Source organism: Condylura cristata, unplaced genomic scaffold (assembly GCF_000260355.1).
Source record: "Condylura cristata isolate star-nosed mole 26May11 unplaced genomic scaffold, ConCri1.0 scaffold00030, whole genome shotgun sequence".
In the NCBI taxonomy this organism is placed as follows: Eukaryota; Metazoa; Chordata; class Mammalia; order Eulipotyphla; family Talpidae; genus Condylura; species Condylura cristata.
In genome coordinates this window covers 1732115-1755325 of record NW_004567131.1, presented here as the reverse complement: position 1 = coordinate 1755325, position 23211 = coordinate 1732115, and the positions used below count along the sequence as shown (strand labels likewise).

The following is a 23211-nucleotide window of genomic DNA, read 5'->3' as shown; positions in this document are numbered from 1 at the left end:
ATAAATGTCAGATGGTGGGGAAAAAAAAGCAAAAGAAGAGAGTGCTGGGTGGGAGTAGCTATTTCAATCAGGGTGTCAGTCGGGGGAGGCTTCCAGGGCTGCTTGAGCAGAGACCAGAGGGAAAGGGCTGTCGGGAGTACAACTGACAGGAAGGAAAGCCAAGCAGGAAAGGAAAGCAAGCCCGCTGGAGAACACAAAGCCAGGGTGGAGGGCTTATCCCAGGTCTCATCATTTCATGTGTTTCTCTAAGACTTTACTGCTTTGGGGTCTTAGCTGAAATCACTCTTTTAAACATATCAACTGCGTTGGCTCATTCTGTCTCATAAACCTTTTATGCCACCTGATAAAGAAGTCTAGAAATATGTTGGTGAATAATAAGCAGTGAGTACTTATTCCATGAGTTTGGGGGCATCCAGCCAAACAATAACCACCAGGTCTGCACCAGTCTGACCCCGGGACCTTAGGACTGCAGGGGTGTGTGACATCTCATCCCACCAGGATGGGCACTACAAGTTAATACCAACTAGGAAGTTCTCTTCTAATGAAACATCGTTCTTAGAAATGGACTCCACAATGAAGGAGCTTAGAGGAGAATTTTCACCTCAAAGAGGTTAGCTAACATGGTTAAAAGGCCTGGCTCAAATATCTGAGTTTCTTTCCAGTTTCTTCCTTCACGCTTTCATTAGGCTAGCATTTATCATGTTGGGTTCATTGTGAGAGGTTCTTTTTCCTATACATCAAACAAACTGGCATGAGTGTGTGTGTGTGTGTGTGTGTGTGTGTGTACCTGGAGGCTTTTGCATATCCTACATGGGACAATGCAGAGTTTGGATTTCTGCTGTTCAAATACAAGGGGTTACACCACATGCTGTGAGAAGCCTGAGTACATTTCTGCATTGTTAAAAGTGAGGAGGTGATTCTGCTATGAAGGACCTCCAGGCTTGATAGAGACCTCCTAACTTCCAAAGGTTTGAATGTTCAGTTGGGGATGTCTCAGTACTTCTCTTAGGAACAAAACCGTCATACTCAGGATCACATTGTACAATAATATGAAAACAATGAAGCCCAGTCATTTCTGCAAATGCACTAATTTTGCTGTTCAAATGCAAATAAAGGCCCATATTCTTTCTGAGCAGCTCAGAAAATCTGTTTCCAATGGAAGGCCAAATGGCCTCCAGCTCCACTGTGCCCACTGTGATCTCTCCCCACACTGACGCAGGCTGTCTCTGCCTGGTGTATCTGTTGAAACTGACTCTGCATGTCATGTTGCTGAATTCTCATAGACTAAGTCAGTGAGGCATTTAATACATATGTTTTAGAAATTCATTTCAAGAGGATTTTGGAGTCCTTTACTTCTGATAGCTGAGAACTCCTACTTAAAACTGTGGAAATTTTGTATTTGAAGTGAACACTTACCCAGTTATGTAGTAGGTCCCAGATGTCTTACCACATTGGATAAGTATCAATTCCCTAGCGCTCCCAAATGGGCTGTAGCCACTGCAGCTGTGGCTGGCAGCTCCCTCCTGCCCAACTGCCCATCCCCCTCCCTTTTCTTGCTTCCACAGGAGCAAGCATCCCCTTCAAGCACTGTTTGCCAAAACTCCCAGTGTCCAGCTGGTTCTGACTATTGGTCCACACTTGGTTCCAAAAGGGAATGAAGCAAACCCAAAAGGGATACACAATAGAAAAGCAAATCATAAATTTAAGTGAGAAAGGGGACAAGAACAATATGATCCATCTGGAATAATGCCAAGTGACCCCAACTGTGTACTCATATGCTGTTTAAAGGTGGGTGCCAATTTCAATCAGAATTTCAGGGAGCCAGTGCAGAAAGGACACTTGAATAGTTGCCTTGTGGCCTTAAGATGAAAACAAAAAAATCAAATGGGTCATAGCTATACCTGGTAAAGACACTAGACTCATAATGCCCCAGGACTCTCATAAAGAAACACTGTGCACTACAGTCGCACCATCCTTAACAGCACAGTGCAGTAAAGTGCAAACACAGGGTTTGCTGAGTTGGTACAGCATGGCCAAAATACAAGAAAGAGAAAGCATGTTCATAGGTGTCCCACACAATTCCGTCTTAGGTCTGCAGTGCCCCAGGGGGCTGAGGACACATAAGGGAGAATTTTAGAGATTCCTGAAGACAGGGAGAACCTCATCCCTTTCAGGTAATATGGATCAGTTCTTCCTACCTAGTTTTGACAATTATGACTTAGCAGCAGTGAATTCTTTATATATCCTCATAGGCACACACAGGAGTACAGATACTCTGTGAGGCTAGTGAGTGTGGGCACTTGCTTTCTCAGTCAGGCAGGACAGAGCAAGCACTCTCAACCTCCTGGGAAAGCTGGGAAGACAAAAGAGTGGCTGTCTGAACAGAAACAAAAGTGTTCCCACTTTCCATTCTGAACAACTTCATGGTGGGGGGTGGTATTTCCTTCCTGACTGAGAAGCCTGGGCCAGAGAACAGGCACCCTGAAGGGGAAAGCAGCACTCAGAGTGGGCTGCCTGGAGGGGCAACTCCACTCCTGTGAAGGCATGTGAGTTTAATTCTGTAAGGTAACAGGCAGGAAAGGAGGACTGTGAAGTTCCCAGAAACAGCGAGATTGCACTAGAGAAGGCTGTATCTGCAAACTTGGAGTAAACAGGAGAGATCAGTGATGGAAAAATCAGTCACTGCCACCCCATTTCAGGTGGACAGGGATGGAGACTGGGACTGGAGTCTGAACTGTTGACCAAAATGTTGAGGAAATGATGGAGACTCTGAGCCTTGATGTGATGGGAACTTCAAAGGGATGCATTCAAAATGGTTGCCTGCCGCAGGAAGACTGCACTGAAAGAAAATGTCAGCTTGCTTTACAACCTTCCGGCAAGATGCATTCATGCCTAAATACACAACATATCTTCAAGTCTGCACTCTCCTATTTTCCTCCTTATCTGATGTGCTTTGAGAAACAATGCTCAGTTGTCCTAATGACTCTAACTTACTGGATTCCAAAGAAAATCTCAGATCTCATGAACATGATTGTGTTGAGCTAATAATGTTTCAAACCAATGGTACTGGACATTTATTTGAAGTAAGCTTTCAAATGGCCATTGCCTTCATCAGCACAGCAGGTAAAGCACAGGGCTGCCATTTTCAGGTGCTGAGCAGTGAGGTGACCAGGTGGGAGACCAACACAAAAGAAGCTTGGGTTTCCCTTAAAATTCAGTCAGTCTCTAGTCATAGAGTAGACTTTAGTTTGGCTTTTAGAGTTCAGTCAGTGCTTTTAAAGCTGCAGATGGGATTAACAGCTACATTTTGGGGTGTGTGTGTTGCATTATTATATCAAATGCATTCCCTTCTAAGGCGACAGTTAAGATTGTTCTTTTCTGAATGGCTCGGAACACAAAAAAAGGAGGCAACAGGATCTGGTCGTTGCCAGGCTTAGGTCACATGTGGATCTCCCACAGCCGGAGAGTACATCGTGTGCTGGGAGTGCAAGATGTGTGAGACAGGGCTTAGTCCCAGTGAGCTCTTATTGGAGAGGCAGCCTCCATTTCTGACTGTGAGCCACGCGCAATGTCAACAGGAGGAGGCACCCAAATGATTTTGTTAGGCCGGAAATTAAACCATCATTGTTTCCTGCCAGCTAGATATAACATGGACCATTTTGTGACCAAATGAGATAATGTCATAGGAGATTTCTAAAGTTTTTGAATTACTGTCATTTCCAAAAAGGTCACAGTGGATTTTTTTTGTTCCTCAAATTCCAATGAAGACAAGTAGATGGTCAACAGGCATGTGAAAAAATGTTCCTCATCACTTGTTATTAGGGTTTGAGTAGCAAATCAAAACAGCAATGAATGCGGTGAGCTTTCACCTCATATCTGTTTTTCAATAACCTACATCAAAAAGCTTAGAAACAACAAGTGTTGGCAAAGGTGTAAAGGAAAAGGAACCCTATACACTGTTGATGGGGATAAAAATTGGTGCAGCTTCCCCATGTTTACTGCTGCTTTACCTACAATTGGAAAGACATGCAAGCAGCCCAGATGCCCAAAAGTGGATGACTGGATTAAAAAGATATACAATGGAATATTACTCAGCAAACAATAAAAAAATACACATATGCCTTTTGGAGCAACATGGATAGAGCTGGAAAAGATCATGCTTAGTGAGATAAGCCAGAAAGAAAAGAAAAAATACCGGATGGTTTCACTCATAGCAGGGATATAATGGAACAGGCGAGAAAAAATTTATAATAGCCATATACCAGAGACATTTTGTGGGGGTAGAGTGGGGAATGGGATCAAAAACAGTGGGGGGAGGGAAATGCACTGGACTAGGGTGATGACACAAGGTTATCTGATGATGAGAAGCCCAAGGGGATTACAACTGAGATGGAAAAATGCACAAAATGATGTAAACATAAACTATTATATTATAAAAAAAAAATTGGTGCAGCCACCTTGGAAAACAGCGTGTTTCCTCAAAGAATTATCATTCAGCAATTGCATTTCTATCTGAAGAATATGAAAACACTAATTCAAAAGAGATAGATCTATCCTCATGTTCATTGTAACTCTACTTGCAATAGCCACCATATGAAGACAACCTAGATGATTGAATAAAGCTGTGGCAATTATACACATCAGAATACTACTCAGCTGTCAAAAATAATGAAATCTAGGCATTTAGAATAGCATGGATACACTCAGAGTGGATTATGCCAAGAGAAATAAATCAGGAGGAGACAGGTACAGGATGAACTCACTCTGTGGAACACAAAGAAACAAATCAGGCAAATAGACAAAACTACACTCAAACAAACGCCTAGATCCTGGCAACAAACCTGACAGGGTCGCCAGAGGGGAAGAAGTGAAGGATGGGAGGTTAGTGGGCAGCCCACAGGCTCTGATGTAGAGTCCTTAGTGCTTTGGGAGTGGTCATGATGTGGAATCATATTTGAAGAAGGGTGAGCCCATATCCCTAAAATAGTATTAACAATAAACTCATTTTCTTTGCCTGTAAAAATCATCTATCATGTAACATTTATCAACATAAAAAGTGATTTCTCAAACAGCATCTCATTTACAGCATACATTAGCCTGGTTATGCAGGTATGATTTCCCCTTTTATAAATAAGGGAAGAAAGTTTCAAAATCCACTTGTTTGCTGGTCTTTTGAATATAAAATCAGCATATCCCCCCTGGTCACACACTGTCTAACAAAGCTAGACAAATTACAAGCACAAGTTTTGTGACATTAACTTTTCACCAGCAGAAAGGGAAAATTAAATGAACTCCATCACCTAATGTGGTAACTGACATTGGGTAGGTCTGAAGCATAAATACTATAAACATTGAATTACATAATAGTCACTGTGAATAACATGGTTTTCCCCATTCCTACTCCCTTCACAGATGAAAAAAAGGAGTTCACTCAGCTTCACTCAGAGAGTTGAGTACCTTCTAATTCCTATTTAACTCAAAGTGGTAGTATCGTCCTTTCCTCCCCACAAACTTACTTTACATGTTGAATGCTAAAATGTTAATTAACTTTGTTAATGTTCCTCAGAAAAGCCTCTTTCCTTCCAGTCTTGCTATCTGGACAAACACAGTTTTGTCTCTTCCACTAACATGTCATATAATCAGAAATGAAGAAAGAATATGTATTTAGTAACTCTGAATGGAGAACCTATTATTTTATGAGTTAACTTTGAAACCAAGGGATTTAATAGATTATTTGAGCTATGCAGGCATAAGAACTAAAGAATCATTAATGCCAAAACTGTGACCATGGAGAAGAGGGAATTCTAGATAGCTTCAAGATTAGTAGGGAGAACTATGTCTCTACATGAGTTAGCCACTTAGGATAAAGGCTTGGGTTGGATTAGCTTTGGATAAGATCAAGTTACATAGATATTTTTTAAATGTCCCTGCAGGCTGGTGATTATGGGGTGTTAGCCAATCTATGAGATAGCTGATAACATTCACAGACAGAAACATAAATCCCTCACCCCTTTTTTTATATTTTCCAGCCTGATGGTGATGTGTAGCTACAGTCTGAAAACCCTGCCACTCATTTAGCAAGAGTAATCCAGTTTCATGGTTGCTAAGGCAATTAGTAAATTCAAAAACTGAGCTGTTAAAGGCCGGGGTATTCTATTAACATTTTGGAGCACATTCAGGTGAAATTTTTATTTTGAGTTTCCACAGCCAAAGAAATCTTTAAAGAATGGTCAGGTCACTCATTCTTCTCTCTCATATGTTCTCTTAATTCTTCCTCCTTCTTTCTCTTTTCTTCCTTTCCCCTCTTTCATTCCCACCTCCCCTTCTCTCCCTTCTCTGTTTTCCTTCTTTCCTCTCTGTCGCCCTCCCACCAGGACAGTGGATCTTATGCAGAGGTCCAGAACACTGGAGTCAACCACATCTAGAGGCTTAGCCCTGCTCCTTCTGTGAGACACAGTTTACTGATAAGAGTCTCATTTACCCGATCCTCTCAAATCTAAAGTAGGGATAATATCTAACTTCTAGGGTCATCCTAAGGCATTTCTGAGAGATAAAGGGTTTCCTATGGTACTTGACTTACAATTAGTGCTCAGGAACCTTCAGCCTGTCTCTACTTTCTCACTCAACCGGAATATACTGGGCATTTGACTATAAACCAGTCAACTGGAGGAAGGGCATGAAGAAGGCACAGAATCCCCACCTTTGAATGAGGCACAGTCTACAGGAGCCTGGTTTGGTAGAATTTTTCATAGCCAGCAGGAATAAACTGAGTACATACACTTTGCAAGACTATGGAAAATGAACTCCAACTCTTACTCAGTATTTGATTCCCAGAAATATTTGCTGACCACCATCCCCACCCCTTCAGCAGCATCAGGGATCTTATTATCAAGTACTCATGATCCATACTTGCAAATATATAAAAATAGACATAACTTTCTTCACAGCAATTTTTTTTTTTTAAATAAAAGGACATGTCAATCTGTGTTGGTTATGTTACCTTGTTCGAACTAATCTATGACCCAAACCTGGAACTATTTGGTCAGAAAGGATTGTAGAAAATACAGTACATTCATTGCAAAGAAATACTGAGAAATTAATAAATTTACAGAGAAAAATACAGTACAGTTACATAAGTAATAGCAGAAGGTAATATCTATAGATCACCATGCATTTTGGCTGTTGCTTTCTTAAGCTTTTTTTTTTTTTTTTAGAGATTTATTTATTTATGCATACAGAGCTGGAGTACAGGCCAGAGGCTCGGGGTGGTGAGAGGCTTCACCAGAGACAGAGTGGGGAGCAGAACAGGCAGATCGACGAAGTACACTGCTGAGGGGAGCAGCGGGCGGGTCAGGAGAGGTCTGCCACGCCATGTGGTCACCTCCGGGGCAGGCGGGAATCGAACGCATGCGGAAGTGGCTTTAGCTTCTCAGTGCAGTGCTTTAACGCGCTGCGCCACCAGGGAGGGCCGCTTTCTTAAGCTTTTTAAAAACTCACTTTATCAAATGATTCACATTTCCTAAGAATCTCTCCTAAGAAGATTTCAGGAAAACAAGTTTTGCTGTGGTAACAATGGAGTAGCCTTATACCACCAAGGATAATAAAAGCTGCATGCATACCTGTATCAATAAGAAAATTTCATTTTGGCAACTTCAAAACTTCCTATGCTTGTGACACAGCCTTAGATGACAAATTTGCTTCATCATCCTAGGAGAGGATGTCGCTTTATTGCAATTCAAATAATTTGCCGTGGGCAGTCCAGCAGCCCTACAGTCTAACACCGTACTGTTTTATAAATCACCTTTCCTGGTTGCACCTTGAGCTCCCAACCCTTGGCCTCGGGGACCAGGAACACTTAATATCCTTTGGATTGTGCCCTCTGAAATTCCTGGTCTATTCTTCAATTTCTCTGAATGTTCTCCTCCCTCCTGGTGTGCTGCTGGACATCTAGATCTTGTTCCCTCCACAACTGCCCCAAATGGAGCTGAATTCTTTCATACTCCTCCCAACATCAGGCGGAGGTGGTGAGAAAAACCATCTCATTGATGTTTCAAGGCCATTCTCTCACTACATCTCACACCATTCTGTCATTGCTACCTTCAATGGCCCCTCTGGGTCACTACGAGGCCATCCATGAAGATTCTGGGCCTGACTCACTATCATCTCCAACATACCTCTTTTATCGCTCCTGGGATTTCAGTATCCACAGAGAAGTTACTTCCAACAGCTTGACCCTACTCTTCCAATGACCTCATCTTCACTCAACCTCAGCCACGCATTACCCCATGGTCATGACTCTAGACCCTGATTACCAAAAACTACTTCCCCTCTAAAAAAATCAGTTTCCAATATTTTAGCTCCAGGAACTATCCCCTATCTTTACAGCTCATTGCCAATACTATTTAACTTCAACAGCCATTGTAGCCGCCCCAGAAGTCCTATGTCCAGGTTGCGTATCCCACTTCGCAAACCCTCAGGCCCTTTTCAGCCTACATTCCAAGGCCAGATGTTACAGTCATTATCACCCACTGTGAGCACTGTCAGTTCCTTCGTCCTTGCCTTACCTCATGGTACTCATTCGCCTCAACCCCAACCATCATTGACTCCAATTTTTCCCTTCATGACACACACCTATGAAACTGAATGTAGCTTAGACAGAAAGCATGAGCAATCTCAGGTCTTCTTTTAAACTCAAGAGCACTTCACGCTGCCCATTCCACTCCTTCACTCATTCTCATGCCTTCCCTTTGGCTCTTCCCTCCTGCCGCATTTGTGCCATACGAATTCCCCTTTCACCTCTTACTATGGACAAACTGCCATGGATTTCATCTTCCTAGCGCTACCATTCCACCACATGCCAGCAGTGTAAGCCCTCTTCTTTCCTTTGCCTGATACTCCCCCACTTTGCTTCATTACCATCATAGTGCTTCTGGTGCCCAATCCTACCACCAGTCAGTGGAGTCACAGGTAGGCATGTCACCGTCACTGCCGTGGCACTATAGTTATAGGAACTCAGCAGCTGTGCAGTGTCCTTCCCCTTGACACCAATAGTACCTACTCCCTAGAAGAGAATTATACTCAAACTTTATCAGGGATGAGAAGAACAACTTGTCTCTTAGAACCTCATAGGGTAGAAGTATTTTATAGCTCCATCAGAGCTGGAAGGAACTTCAAAACCACACCAACGACCTGATGAAGAAATGGTCCTACAATTGACTACCCTGGCAGAAAGATTTGTGTGTTCACTTTTACAACTAGAAAATGCTATGGACCTTTGGGAAGACTGTGGAAGTGACCAGACAAACCAAACACTGTGTACAAACTTCAAGCTCACTCAAAAGGAGGAAGGAAAGAAGATAACATAGTCAGGGAGAAAGATACATTTTATTTATCAGAGACATGTGGGTCTGCCTAGCTTAAGTCTTGGCCTACTTTGGATTCACTGGTTTCCAGCCTCTCAGGAAAGTGTTCTCCCCTGCGGCCTTGCTTTTCCCATTGGCGAGATGGGAGAAAGAAATGGATCCAGAGCCACCTGCTATCTTCTCAGGCCAGCACGCTCTCTTAGTGCAGGCTTGCGTGTGTCTCAGAGGAGAATCCCTCCTTACTCTTTTTCTTCTTGCTCCTGTTTTTGGCTCTCTGCCTCTTCAGATAGTATTGTCAAGTTGTCTGGCTCCTCTTGCCAGAAGTACTGTGATTCATTCATTTTGCTTTTCTTCTTAGAAATAAGCTAACCCATCACCTTAAGTCACCAGGGTGACTAAAGGTGAACAGAAATAGATTGAACAGATAATCAACCTCTGCTTTTCCATTTTTCTGTGTCCACCTACTCAAATATGGTTACACAGGAGTTGTAATTCAACAAATCTCATTTATTTTAAAAAAAAAAAAAACCTTGAACTTAGCACCTTCCTCACTGTAGGCCTTCTAAAGTACATTATCTGCTACACTGATGTAGTTTTTTAAAGTGGATGACTAATCTGTCTACTCTTGAGTGGCTTCCTTGAAGGTTCCTAGTTAGGCAGATGAAATTAGCACTCAAAAACCCAAGGGCAACAGGGGCACTATAATGACAAGAATGGAGTTTGTTATATTCAAGGACACATGCGACAAAGAACTAGAGTAGAAGACATGGCTTCCTTATAGTGATTAAATTTGTAACAGGGGTATCCCTGATGACCTAGGGGTTAAGTCTCAGAGCTACTACTGCTACAGCTTGAGTTTGATCTTCAGCCAGGGAGCTAATCTATATATGGTGCAGCAGACCTCTTCTGTCTCGACAGCTGCTCTCCTCAGCCATGTATTTCAGTAGATCTTCCTGTTCTGCTACTCACTCTGCCTCTAGAAAATTCTCTCACCCCCCATACCTCTTGTATACACCCCAGTTCCTCTATGCATAAATAAATGTCTTAACTATCATAATTAAAAATAGATAGATAGACAGATAGACAGACAGACAGATAGACAGATAACTTTGTATCAGTCCATCACTGTAGTACTGGTCAATAAAATTTGGATGAGTCCTGGCTCTTTGCTAATCTTTGGATTACCAGAATTTAACCCTCATTCTATGTTTTTTTTTTTTTTTTTGCATTAAAACCCTTTATTTTTCCTTCTAATATGCAGACAAAACTTCATAGCTTTTCTTGTAGTACCACAGAATATAAGAACAAGTGATAAATAACAGGCTCAGGCCTAATCTATAACAATCTTCCATGCAATCCTCCATTCTCTGCCAGCTTGATATGGAAGCTCAGGGAGACTGCAGAAGAAATATAGTAAGGAATAAGCAATGATTTCATTAGCTGGGATTACTTCTCGCTCCCTATCTCTCATTGATTGGACACTGTGAGTACAAAATAAATATATGCTGTGGTCACTGATAGTTGAAACTTCACTATTACAGCAGTTATCATGATTCCAACATATTCCCATATAATGAGTCTCACAGAGATGCAGCCTCACCTCTCATAACAGGAACTGACAAGTGGGAAGCCCTCTCTCCCACTCTCCCTTGCATTTACAGCCCATTTGTGTGATCTCAACTTTATTGATCACATATTGACTAATGAGCTGGTGACCCAAAGAAGTAGAACTTGCATGGAAGGATTCTGGAAAGGAGTTGGTGCTGGGGCTGTTCATCCAGTTTCTAGAGGCAGCACCTGTAGCAGCAGAGTCCAGTACCCAAAGTCCCAGTGTCCATGAGGAGAGGAGGGCACAAGTCCACCAACCAAGGTGTAACTGCTTCACTGATCAGCACTTCTATGTGATGTTAGATAGCACTCTTATCTGGCAGCCACCTGGCCTGCTTCTGCACTCTTCTAGGAAAGTCTGTGCTCTGTGCAATATTATCTTCCAGTAAACCCATCTCCTTAGTTAGAGCTAATTTCTGTTGCTTGCAAGTAAGAATTCCTCTTGATACAAACACATCTTTCTCAGGGAGAGAGATGGGTAGACCTTTTGCTGCCTGGTCTGGGGGAGGCTGGCTTGCTCCCAGGTGTACTGCCCATTTTTGGGTCAGCCCATGCTGAGGGCCAGTCATTTCCCACTGATGACTGCAAGTATTCCAAGGGAGGGAGAACCAGCACATATGTGCCGAAATAGGTTAAATTTGACCAAAATAAGTCTATTGTTTGAAAAAATAGGGAATTGAATAGAAAAGTGAAATGCTGAAGAGCAATCTTAGGACAATATCCAAGGAAGTGAAAGGGAGCAGCTCTTCCTTGGGAATATATGTTATATGCCATGAAAAGATATGAAATAGAACATTCATTTTAGGTCAGCTGGATTCTTCCTGCAACAAAAGCATAATTTAGATTCTGTCAGGCTACATGCTCTCTTAATAGCTCTGTGTTCCAAACTACAGAGGAAGTAGGTCAATGAAAATGTGCTGTCCCAGAGCGAGTGGTAGCCGGGCCATTAACTGGCACTTTTGACTCAGATGTCATTTTTGTGCTTAGTCCACCCTTACAGCCAGCTTACATTTCAACTATGGTTGGCTAGAGGCAGCAAAGTCTCCACAACCTCTGTCTCCTGCCCACCACATGCACACATGTCAGTTGTGACTCTTCTGCCACATTTTACCTGAAGAAGTTTCAGGAGTTTGATAGATTCTTATAAGATTGACTTCCAATGAGTATTGTAATGTGACAAGGCCCCTTTTCTTGCTACTTGAATCTGACTTTGGCCCTGTCCTGGAGGCTGGGCAGTAAGATGCCTCGTAGTACCTGTGTTCTCCCCTGAGACCACTGTGAAGATGCCTCATCCAGCCTGTGGGAGACAGAGCAGTACCTGGAGGAGGGTACTAGTACAAGGTAGCAGGGTAGGAAACAGCTCCAGATGTGCTCCTTGGACTTTCCAGCTCAGCTCATCTGCCAGCTCAATGCAGCTGTGTGAGTAACATGAGTCAAAATGGACAGGACTCCCAGCCAATCACACAGTGAGAAGGAATACACCCTTGTCATCTCAGCACAACAAATTTCAATTCTATGGTGGTTGGTTTGCCCCTCACCCCCCAAAAAATAATTATATGAGGTGAGATCAAGATATCAAATGCTATATATTAAGAAGAATCCCTGTTTATGAGGAGAAGGAAGTGGGTAGAGAGGTGAAGTCCTGCCAGCTTCCGAAAGCTGATCGGCTTTGAATGGTCTAACTCAGACTAGTTAAGTTTCCTAAGGAACCAGCCACCACAGAAAATGTGACTCAGATTCAGTAAGGTTAACTTCAAGAGTTCTTCCTTTGAATTCTAGGAAAAAACAAAAATTTGCAAGATAGTAAATTCTCCTGTGTTCTTGCAGGAGAGACATTTAATTTCTGCCACTTCCTGTGACATTTTTTAACATATGTATAAAATTTCAAGGACATGTAATTTTTTGAACTATACTGTAGATTCTAAACATTACTCCCATAGTCCAAAAACTGTTTCCAAAGTAATCTCCCTAAACTACCTCTCTAATATGTGAAAAATATATAGAATACACATCTAAATCATAGAACCCACTGTTCTAGAAAAACAAAGCTTTTGTACAAATTTATTTAGGCATGTTATTTAAAGGAACAGATAGTTACAAAATTAATGGTTAGTATCATCAAAAGAGCCAAAAGACTTGGTTCTCTGTGTTAATGGTGTGTGAAATAATGGCAATTTGTTCTTGGTTAAAAAATGTCCTTTTGTCACTGTGAGACTGTGGATAATGATGACCAGGCCCCTGATTGGGTGACTACAAACATTCCTAAATGACCTTCCCATGTCTGCTTTTGTCCCCCTCTAGAACATTTTCCATCCAGGTACCAAAGCCATATCTTAAAGTATGAGTTAGTCATTCCCCTTTTCAGACCCCCAACATAGGTCCCTACTACATGCAGAGTAAAATGCACCCCTGCACCCTGCTTTGAGGACCCACATGACCTATTCCCACCTTGTCTTCTGCAACATTACAGCCAGGTTGCTCCTTAGCACTCATTACTATGGTCCTCCAGAGGGCCAGGAGGCTCCCCATTGCCCCTGACACATACTTTTAGCACTGTGCAGTGCCAACCTGGGATACCTCTCCCTGTTCTCCTCCAGAGGCTTCCCTGACCAATCCGCCCCCTGTGGCACCACTCACCCTCATCCTCTTCAGTGACTCTGGGCTCAGAACTTGACTGACAAACACCTCCCCAAGCCATTATCTATTTGCTCATATTTTTACTTGTTCATTTCCCATTTCTCCCACTGAAGGCAAATATCAAATACCTTTAAGCGAAGAAGGACCCTTTCAAGTCATGTGCTATTATGTCTCTGGTGTTAAAACATTGCCTGGCACAGAGGAGGTGCTGGAAAAACATGTATGACATGAAAGTGAGCCCAGAGAGCAAAGGAGAAAGGAATATGAGGAAGGACCTCTGTAATGCATGTTCCTGCATGTTCCACCACACAACTCCAGCACCTCACTAAAAAAAAAGCTGGGGTCGCACCTCCAAGATTCAGGCAGCTCAGTTACCACAAAGTGACAGGCATTCAATTATATGACCTCATTTAAATCACACATCAGCTTTATGGAATGCTCAGTCTTATTGTCACAGTCAGCAAACAAGAGTTTACAGACAGACTACAACACCGGTCACCCCCAGAACCAAGTTCTGTTTTAGGTCCATTTGTTTCCATATAGAATTCATGCACATTCTACCACTTCCTGTTGCTTGGCTTTTCCCACGGGGGTTGAAACCTAAGTTCTGACTTGCTGTTTCAAAGGTTTCTACCAGATTATATGCTTTACGTCATTATTCCCTCAGATGACTGGGGTTTACTTGCATCAGAATAAAGGTAGATAAAAGAGAATCAAAGCTCAATTCTCATTCTGTAGAACAGGCATCAAATTCTTTTATAAAGCAGACTTAAATTTAGAGATCCACGTGATCACAAACTCAATCAACTAATTTCTACAATGATAGGATTCTTACCTCGGAATTCCAGTCCCCGAAGTTGAAAGGTAACAAGACCATTGCCGATTTCAATCAGATGAACAAAAGCATTGAGATAATCTGAAGCCAAAATAAAGCAATCACCGGAGCTGTAGTTACCCCATCGACCAAGGACCAAGTCTCCACAGAGGGACTCCTGGAGGGCCCGCGTCAGGTGCTCATAAAAGATGGAATTGAGATTGTTGTCATCATTCCCTATAGACAGAGCAAGGAATATGATCAATAAATGCTGACTCCCCATGTACTCAGATCGATGAAGGGTAAATCAGACGTTTCAGATGCTTTGCCTGTTTTAGTGGACTATGGGAGCCCTTCATATTTTTCTATCAGTACTCTTTCTGGGCAATCTCATCTACAGAAATGGATGAGTTTCTGTTTAAATGCAGGTTAACAGACAATTTCATAACACCAGCTGTTATGGTAACAGGTCACTTGTAGCCTTGAGATGTAGACTACATATGAAATAAACAATAACCTTGCCTAAACTCTAGTCCTGTATGCTGACTTGTCTGCATAATGTCTCTTCCATGTTAGAGTGCATCCCAACATCAAATGTCCAAATCTGGTCTCTGTCTCTGTTCTCCCTCCAGCCAGCCATCACCTCAGAAATCCTTGTTCCCATTCCTTTATACCCAAGATTCTCAATTTTAGTTTATTTATTTATTTTGCACTCTAGGGCCTGTGGGAAAACAGTTTTCTCAAACTGCATTTCACCATGACCATCCAGCACAGGTGGCCTAGTAAGTAACTTGTAGCCTTGAGATGTAGACTACATGTGGAATAAACAATAACCTTGGTTGTTTATTGGCATGTGCAAAATATACTTCTGTCAACAAGGCCTAAACTTGGCACTGTGCTGGCAATCGGTACAAATCATGTAAAAGCTAATAAGGCTTCTTCAGGGGGACCACTTGCTGGCAACTCGCTGGCCTCCCGTGGGGTCACTGCTGTGCAGGAATCCGGCCGGCTGCCATCCCTGGATGCTGCCACTGCAGCTACCTGTGTATCTCTTGCTGCCTCACGGTAAAGACTTATTCTTGGTCTTGCATATGGGCTTTGTGACCTGCTTTTTTCTGCTGCCACCAAGAACTGGACAGGCGTGTAGCTGAGGCCCTCCAGGCTCTTTGCTTTTCTCCATTTCTGTCACTCCTACCCTTCTCCAAGCCACACTGTTCCTCAAGTGGATGACCTCAAGTGTCATGTGATCCCTCATGTATGTTCACTGGGACCTCTACATGAACATTTAAAATTTAAAATTTAAATGTGCTACCCAGTACTCAATTGCATTACTTAGAAACCAGTGATTTGTCAACACTTTTAAACTAGAGACAAACTTTTTTTTTAAGATTTATTTATTTATTCATATGAACTGGGATACAGGCCAGAGATGTGGAGGGTGAGAGGATTCACCAGAGACAGAGAGGGGAGCAGAACAGGCAGATCGATGAAGTACACTGCTGAGGGGAGCAGCGGGTGGGTGAGGAGAGGTCTGCCTCGCCATGTGGATCTCCTCCGGGGCAGGCAGGGATCGAACTTTAGCGTCTCAGTGCTGTGCTTTAACCCGCTGCGCCACCAGGGAGGGCCCTAGAGACAAACTTTTTAAGATCGCCTATAGCAAGGTGTAACATAATGTATCATTCACAGGTATCAGTGAATATGGTCCTAATCACACCCAGTGCCCCACAGGCACTGTCATCTGTTCCTAACTTTAATCTCCATCGTCACCTTACACCAACTCCCTTTATGCGCAAGAATGCAGAAATTGTTTCAGCTGAGAATGAAGAGTGCCTGGGCTGCTCTTCCATTCCTTCCTTGGTTATTTATTCACTCTATAGATGCCAACTCAATCACCACTTCAGGAAAACCTTCGCTGACCACTTCAGGAAAACCTTCCCCTCTTACTGGTCTTCAGCCCATGACTGTCTGCTTTGCAGCCCTGGGCCATGGCTGGAATTTTACTTTCATTAGAGCAGGTGAATATATGTACCTGGTTACTGGATGGAGAACTAATTCTAATTTCTCCAATGTACCATAAAGTGAGGGGGGAAAGATCAATATCCATATTTTTATCATTATTTTTTTGTATCCCTGTATTCCCAGCATTCCTAACAGTCTAGGTTCTAATAATGTATCTGTTGACAGTAGATCATACTACCGATTGTATTGTCTCTTAAAGAGATGGTTTGCTTTTTCAAATGTACCTGTCAAGTAACTCCAAGTGTGATATTTAAATCAGTCACTGAGTTAAAACTGACAGATATTACACAGCATCAGTTTATGAACATATTCTATAATATGAACATTTTTTGGAGATTTTATGTTATACACAAATATATAGTCTATATATTGTGTCATATATGCATAGCTACAGATTTTTATATTATTATATATATTATATGTTATATATAGATACCTCTTACTTGTTTTAACATACTGCATGTATACAGGGCTCAGATTTATTGAGGAGTAATTCATATAGAGTAAAATTCACCCTTTTTCATGTATAATCCACTCTGTCTTAAAAAAATCCACAGTCATGTAACCACTGCTTCAAATAATGCATCTGCGATTACGCAACACCTCTGTAAACAGAGCAGGTGGTTTGTTTCACTGTTGAGTAGTAGTCCTGGGTCTGTACGCGCTATATATAGTTCATTTAGCCATTGAGCTTCTTTCCTGATTTGGTGATTATGAATAAATCTACTACAAAATATTCAAAAACAAAAGTTTACATAAGCTTCTGTTTCTCTTGAGCCAGTACCCAGGCCTGGGACTGCTGTTCCCAGAGTGGCTGCACTGCCTCCACAGCCTTTGGTTTGCAGTGACTGAGGCTCCCATTGCTCCCATGGCAGGACTCAGTATTTTCAGCTATGGCTTGCTTGTTGTATTTTAATCATCCTAGCCGAGTGGGTGATTCAGCTAAGGAAGAATGATGGAGGATACAGCAAAGGAGATGTTGGGCTGGTATAACCTGATTCACAATAGAAGGCATGCATTGCAGAGGACATAGAAGTGGGGAATTGGGAGTTAAAGGCGTACTTCTTCTTAATCTCCATGCTGAATGCTTACTCCTTTCATGGCCTCTGTTGGGCCTTTCATGATTAAGAATAAGAACCATTGAAGAGAAGACCAGGTAAATGGGGAAGTCCTCTTGGGTGATGTGCTTGGGATAGAGGAAGTGCTGAAAGGGGTTGGAGGAGAATCCTGCATTCTATACTTCTAATTTAGGGGTACCTTTTCTTTGCAGAGCATGGCATGACCTTGGAAAGTCAGAGAGGCATAGAAATATCCAAAAAAGAAAATGCCTAGAGTAAAACCAAGACTATCTGAGTCTACCTACTGGAGTGGGGACAGGGATGTAGGAAGGTAGGGAATAAAATGAGTTGAACAGAGCTTCCCACCCAGACCCTCAGGACCATGGGCAGGAAGGGTACAGGAAAGTAAAGACTGATCCTACAGTATAGATCCTATAGGATCTACCTCTAAGATACTATAATTCTATCAAGTTATGAATGTACTTGCTGGACATTCATGAAAGCTAAATGTATAAATAATTATAGCCTAATTACGATCAATGGACAGAATTGTCCTATGCACTGAGTCATGTCATCTAATAAAGTATCAGTGCAATTTATCTTCTATGTAGATTAAGCCCGCTTGACCTGCCAATATATTCATTTTTTTATGATAAATCAGCATACATCCCAAGACACTAATTAGAGATAATATTGAATCTCTGGCACTTGATCAAAAAGACCTGAATGAAGGAATTAACTTTTGCTTAATTGTTTAACCTGCTTGATATTCAAATAAAACAAAAACAGTTTAAATCACTGAAAGTGGAATCTTCTTAGAACACACTAGCCAATATCCACACAATTAGATTAAAATGAGATAACAATTACAGATAACTAAAGGCAGGGTGCTCTTGGGAAACTGTCTACCTGCCTTATTTTATAGACTCTGCATGTCATGGAGTCCCAGAGCTGCACCAGGTTGTACTGACATGAAACTGAACAGAAAAATAAAGTAAACCTTCTCCAAGTGTTTTCAAATGATTATTTTAAATTAATCATGTAGATGCTCTTCAAATGTAGATAATGAGCCTGATGCAATTTCTCTTAGACAAAGTTTTTGACTCTGGGGAGAGAGTGAGGTAGGTAAAAATAGGGAGCAGTTAAAATTTATATTGTGATATGTGGGGAAAAGGAGAGATGATTTGATAGATGATGGAAAGAAAAAGTGAAATAATTTTCTAGTAGGTAATTCCTTCCATAGCTTGATGGTGAATGAAGATTCCGAAGGCTTCTGGATGTTGGATCCTGGGATGCGCTGCCATTAAGGACATCATAATGATGATGTTTTTCCAAATATGTTTTTCTTTTTAAGATTTATTTATGCATAAGAACTAGGGTATAGGGCAGAGGTGCAGGGGCGGATAGAGGATTCACTAGAGAGAGAGAGTGGGGAGCAGATTGAGGAAGTATACTGCTGAGGGGAGCAGCAGGCGAGACAGGAGAAGTCTGATGCACCAGGTGGGTCACCTCCAGGGCTGGGGATTGAACTCCCACTAAAGAGGCTGTGGCTAGCTTGCAGTGCTGTGTCCTAACCCACTGCACCAGCGGGGAGGGCCCCCAAATAAGTTTTCACTAAGAAACTAATACCAAGGTATCTAGTCTATATTTGATATTTAACATACATAAACTAAAATGTCCTAACTGGAGGAATCATTCATTAATGAACAGGAACCTAATGAAGCCAAAAAATGAAGGAATGCATTTCAAACTAAATCAGGATGTTTGATTAAGCTACTGGCACAGTTTTATTTTTACAATCGGCCTGTTTGCCAACACATACATTGTCACCAAAATGATTAAAAAGTGTGAGTACTTACCCCCCTTCTTGGACTAAAAGAAGCCATCTATAGAAAATAATAAATAATAATCAAATTTTAAAGAGAAGGAAGCAGTCTTCTTACCTGGATCCTTTTCAATTTGGACCACCAGCCTTGTGTTGGAATTATCCACACGTCTTGTACTAGAAGGGACCACAAAAGGGTAAAAGGTCATAATTAGAACCATACCAATGAGAGTTGTTTTACAGAATCAGCTGTGTGGTGGGAAATGCAGGGGCATAGAGCTTGCACATATTTAACAGTGTTATAGGAAAAGGAAAGAAGGCAATGTAGGGGAACAGATATTAGGCCTCAGGATTTGGAAGACTGACAATGTGCCTTACCCATTTTAACACAAGATCGACAAAATTTAGCAAGCATTTTCAGAATCTGAGCAGTACACCAATAGGTACTTTTCTTCTCAAATTGATCCCAGCAACTCATAGTGAGTAGTCAATGCTTCCACCACTTGCTTTGCACCAGTTGAGTTCAGTCTCATAGGCCTTTCTTGGGTTGAACCACAGAATAAAAACAAGTCTCACACTTAGAAGACAGATCATCAGTTGCTCTGGTAACAAGGAGTCAGGAGCACCAATTAAAAATATCTTCACTTTTGACCGTTACTCTCAGTTCACAACTGTTGTAAGCCAGTCAACCCTGAGTGGTCCTCCTGCTTCTGGAAATCAGTTGGTCAGACTTACTCCAGACTTCTGAATGGTGACAGCAAGTCTCTCCCAAGTAATTGCCTGTGCAGATGATATCAAACAACGTGTGCCTCTAAAAATTGAGACCTGAACTTTGCATCTCAAAAAACCTGCAGTAAGTGTGATAGTCTGCTCTGCTCAGAAAGACTGTGCCTGAACAAAGAGACTGTCTTTTTATTTCAGATATTGGGCAGCAGGCACCTCATCCTTTGCAGGATGAAATATGAAGTCCCATCAATAATATTCAACTGTTTATGACTTACACAAATGGCGATTTCATATACTGAAAACTAAGCCATTGAGAAATGATACTTCAGATGCATCATTGAACATAGTGAGGCTCCTAATGAAGTGTGGTCAAACTAATCTTTAGCATGTCTGGTCATAGCCTGTGCTATCTCTTGCCTCTTGCTTTCTATCCTCCAACCATGCTAGTTTCTTTGTCTTCAATATGTCCCACTTCCTACATCTGTCACCCCTTCCTCCCAAGCACCCATTCACCTATTCTCTATTTGGAGTGCACCCTTTCCAGAGCCACCCATTTTTCCTCATTGACTCCTCTCACCCTTTAAGTCCAGCTCAAGCATTGCTTTCTTGAGGAACTCTTCCCTGATGCCTGCTCTAGGTGGCATTCGTGACTCTTGTGCTCTGTCACACACTGCACTTCCCCTTCAGAGCATTTCTCATAGTTAATACTCCTAATAATGATGGCAGCTAACATTTAGGTAGCACTAACCCATGCAAATACTGTAAATGTATTAATTCATTGCTTCCCTGCACCTATCCCCTAAGGTTCTATTATTATGCCCGTTCACTTAGATGGGAAATCAAAAACAAAATAAGAGTAAATCAAGTACCCAAAGTCAGAGCTAGTAGGTGGTGAAGTCAGTATTTGAACCTACATATATTGACTGTGGCATCTTTGATACATATCACATTAGACATTTCTTTATTTGATGATCTCTATCTCCTATAGCAGATCCATGAAGCAAGGTTTTTGCTCACAGCTACCACATGTAGTCACTCAGTATTTGTTGAATGGATAAATGAAAGTCAAAGATTCAGCTGTATCTTTTTTTTTTTCTCTTATGAGACATGCTAAGAAGAAAATAGACTACCTATTTCAAGTTTACACTTAACCATGATCATCGGCATATCAAGGAGGACTTAATAAAGGAAGAGCATGTGTTAGTAATGGTGTTTATGGAGAAATCGCAGGATGGAAACTTCTTTCATGAATTTATCTGTCGGGAATCAGAACATAAAAAAGATACTTAAGTGGAACTATAATTTGAATGAATGAAGAATGTATTTTCAGGAAAAAAAAATCCCTTTTCCTCACATCTTCATTATTTGAGAATCTAGACAAGTGCATAATTGAGTTTTGTAGAATAGATTCCACAGTTGCATTGGAGAGGAGGAATACTCTGTTACAGCTCAAAAAAGCAGTTAACCCCAACAAGCTGTTCTGTTGTTACCTCAATTTTCCTTCCAAATACTCTCAGCTTGGCTCTGAAAATTGAAGAGCCTAGGGTGGCAGAAAATAAAGCAAACAACAAAGTTTTTTCTAATGAAGGCTGAAATCCCTCGTTGGCATAGTTAGTTCCTAAATGGAATTTTAATTTCACCTTAAGACCTAGGACAAATGGAATTTTCAGAAGCAGAATAAACAATTTTTAAAGTGGGATTAAACCAAAAGAAAGTCATTTACCAAACTCCTTAGGGAATTAAAACACCTTCTAAAACTATGTTAACTGGAAAGCCAGCTTTTTGAAAGGCTATTGAACACAGAGTGCTAAATTCTGATCAGCAAAAGCTAAGCCAAGTTACCTGTGGACCCCCAGGCCTCTGGCTCTCCACCAGACCCTCGAAGAAGGTGAACTGTCAGCCATACCAGGTAATTTGAACTTGTCTCCAGCGCTTTCCTTCTGTACGTTTGGTGCTTACCATTCAAAGGTGCTAATTAGTTCAGTAATTGGATTTCTGCCTTAACTGTCCTATTGCATGAATATCAACTCTGTTGTTCAAAGAGAAAATGGGGGCTGGTATCTCATTCCTCTATCTCAAGGGGCATGCAGAGTGCTGGTTTGCCAGGTGTACATCTGCATGTACACTCTTTTCAGCACTTTCCTGGCACAGTCACTGTTCATTGCTACGTCTAATAATTGTCTTTCCAGAGAAGCTGACCTAATCTCAAACATCCTTCCCTCATGTAGATAGCAAAGCTAGCTTTCTCCCTTCAAACTCTGCTGTCCACCTCCTGAACTGTCTTCCTAAATCAAGGACTTTCTCTCTTACATGGTTTCATCAGAGGAATTTAATAATTTAACAGTGATTTAAAAAAAATTATACTACACCAAATTCACATTTTTGTACACAGAGACTATTTATCATAGAAGTAATGGCATTTGTTTTTTATGGGGATGTCTGATTAGCTGGAATGAGCAGTTTGATGGCATCTACTGTACAGCAAGCCCAACATGGAGTTACGGATGGATTGTAGATTCAAGGGACAGTTCAACCAAGAGAAAGCAGTCAGAACTTAATAGCAGGGCACTGTAATCTTTTAGATTGGCTATAAACACAAGGTTCATCTGGGTCTGTTTTTATCTTTAACCGTATTAGTTCTTTTAAAGCCAATGACCTTTTTCTGGTGATGTGCTTCACAATGACTTGACCTGAGAAAAATTCCTGAGGACACAGGAGATAAGGTTTCATAGCGAACTGAGTGACTTCTGTCTGAGGTCAGATATTGAGGTGACTGCTAATCTTGCTACTATTTTGGAAGCCAGCTTTAGTTAAAAAATCTATGTTATCTTAGGGGGGTTGGTATCCTAAGTCAAAGAAAGGGCATCTTTGTTAACACAGCCACTCACAAAAGACCTGGGTTTTGACTTCCCTTCCTTTTCCTTCAATACCCCAAAGCATAGCTTTTTTTTTTTTTTTAAGTTTTATTTATTTATACAGAACTGGGGTACAGGTCAGAGATGTGGACGGTGAGAGGATTCACCAGAGACAGAGTGGGGAGCAGAACAGGCAGATCAACAAAGTGCACTGCTGAGGGGAGCAGCGGGCACGTCAGGAGAGGTCTGCCACGCCATGTGGTCACCTCCAGGGCAGGCGGGGATGGAACTCATGCGGAAGTGGCTT

The 23211-nt window shown here is 41.7% G+C and overlaps 1 protein-coding gene across 3 annotated transcripts in view; it reads right to left on the bottom strand.

Moving 5' to 3' along the window:
• Positions 1–23211, bottom strand: part of PCNXL2 (pecanex-like 2 (Drosophila)) — a 272672-nt gene that overhangs the window by 39077 nt on the left and 210384 nt on the right. For all 3 annotated transcript variants that reach the window (XR_001145936.1, XM_004691129.2, XM_012731293.1), the window contains exons 24-25: positions 19442–19500; positions 14443–14658 (exon numbers count right to left, since the gene is read on the bottom strand). Coding sequence is in view for 2 of the 3 variants with exons in the window: in XM_004691129.2 (XP_004691186.1) it covers positions 14443–14658; positions 19442–19500 (275 nt within the window). In the remaining variant the exon portion in view is untranslated. The remainder of the gene's footprint in view (positions 1–14442; positions 14659–19441; positions 19501–23211) is intronic.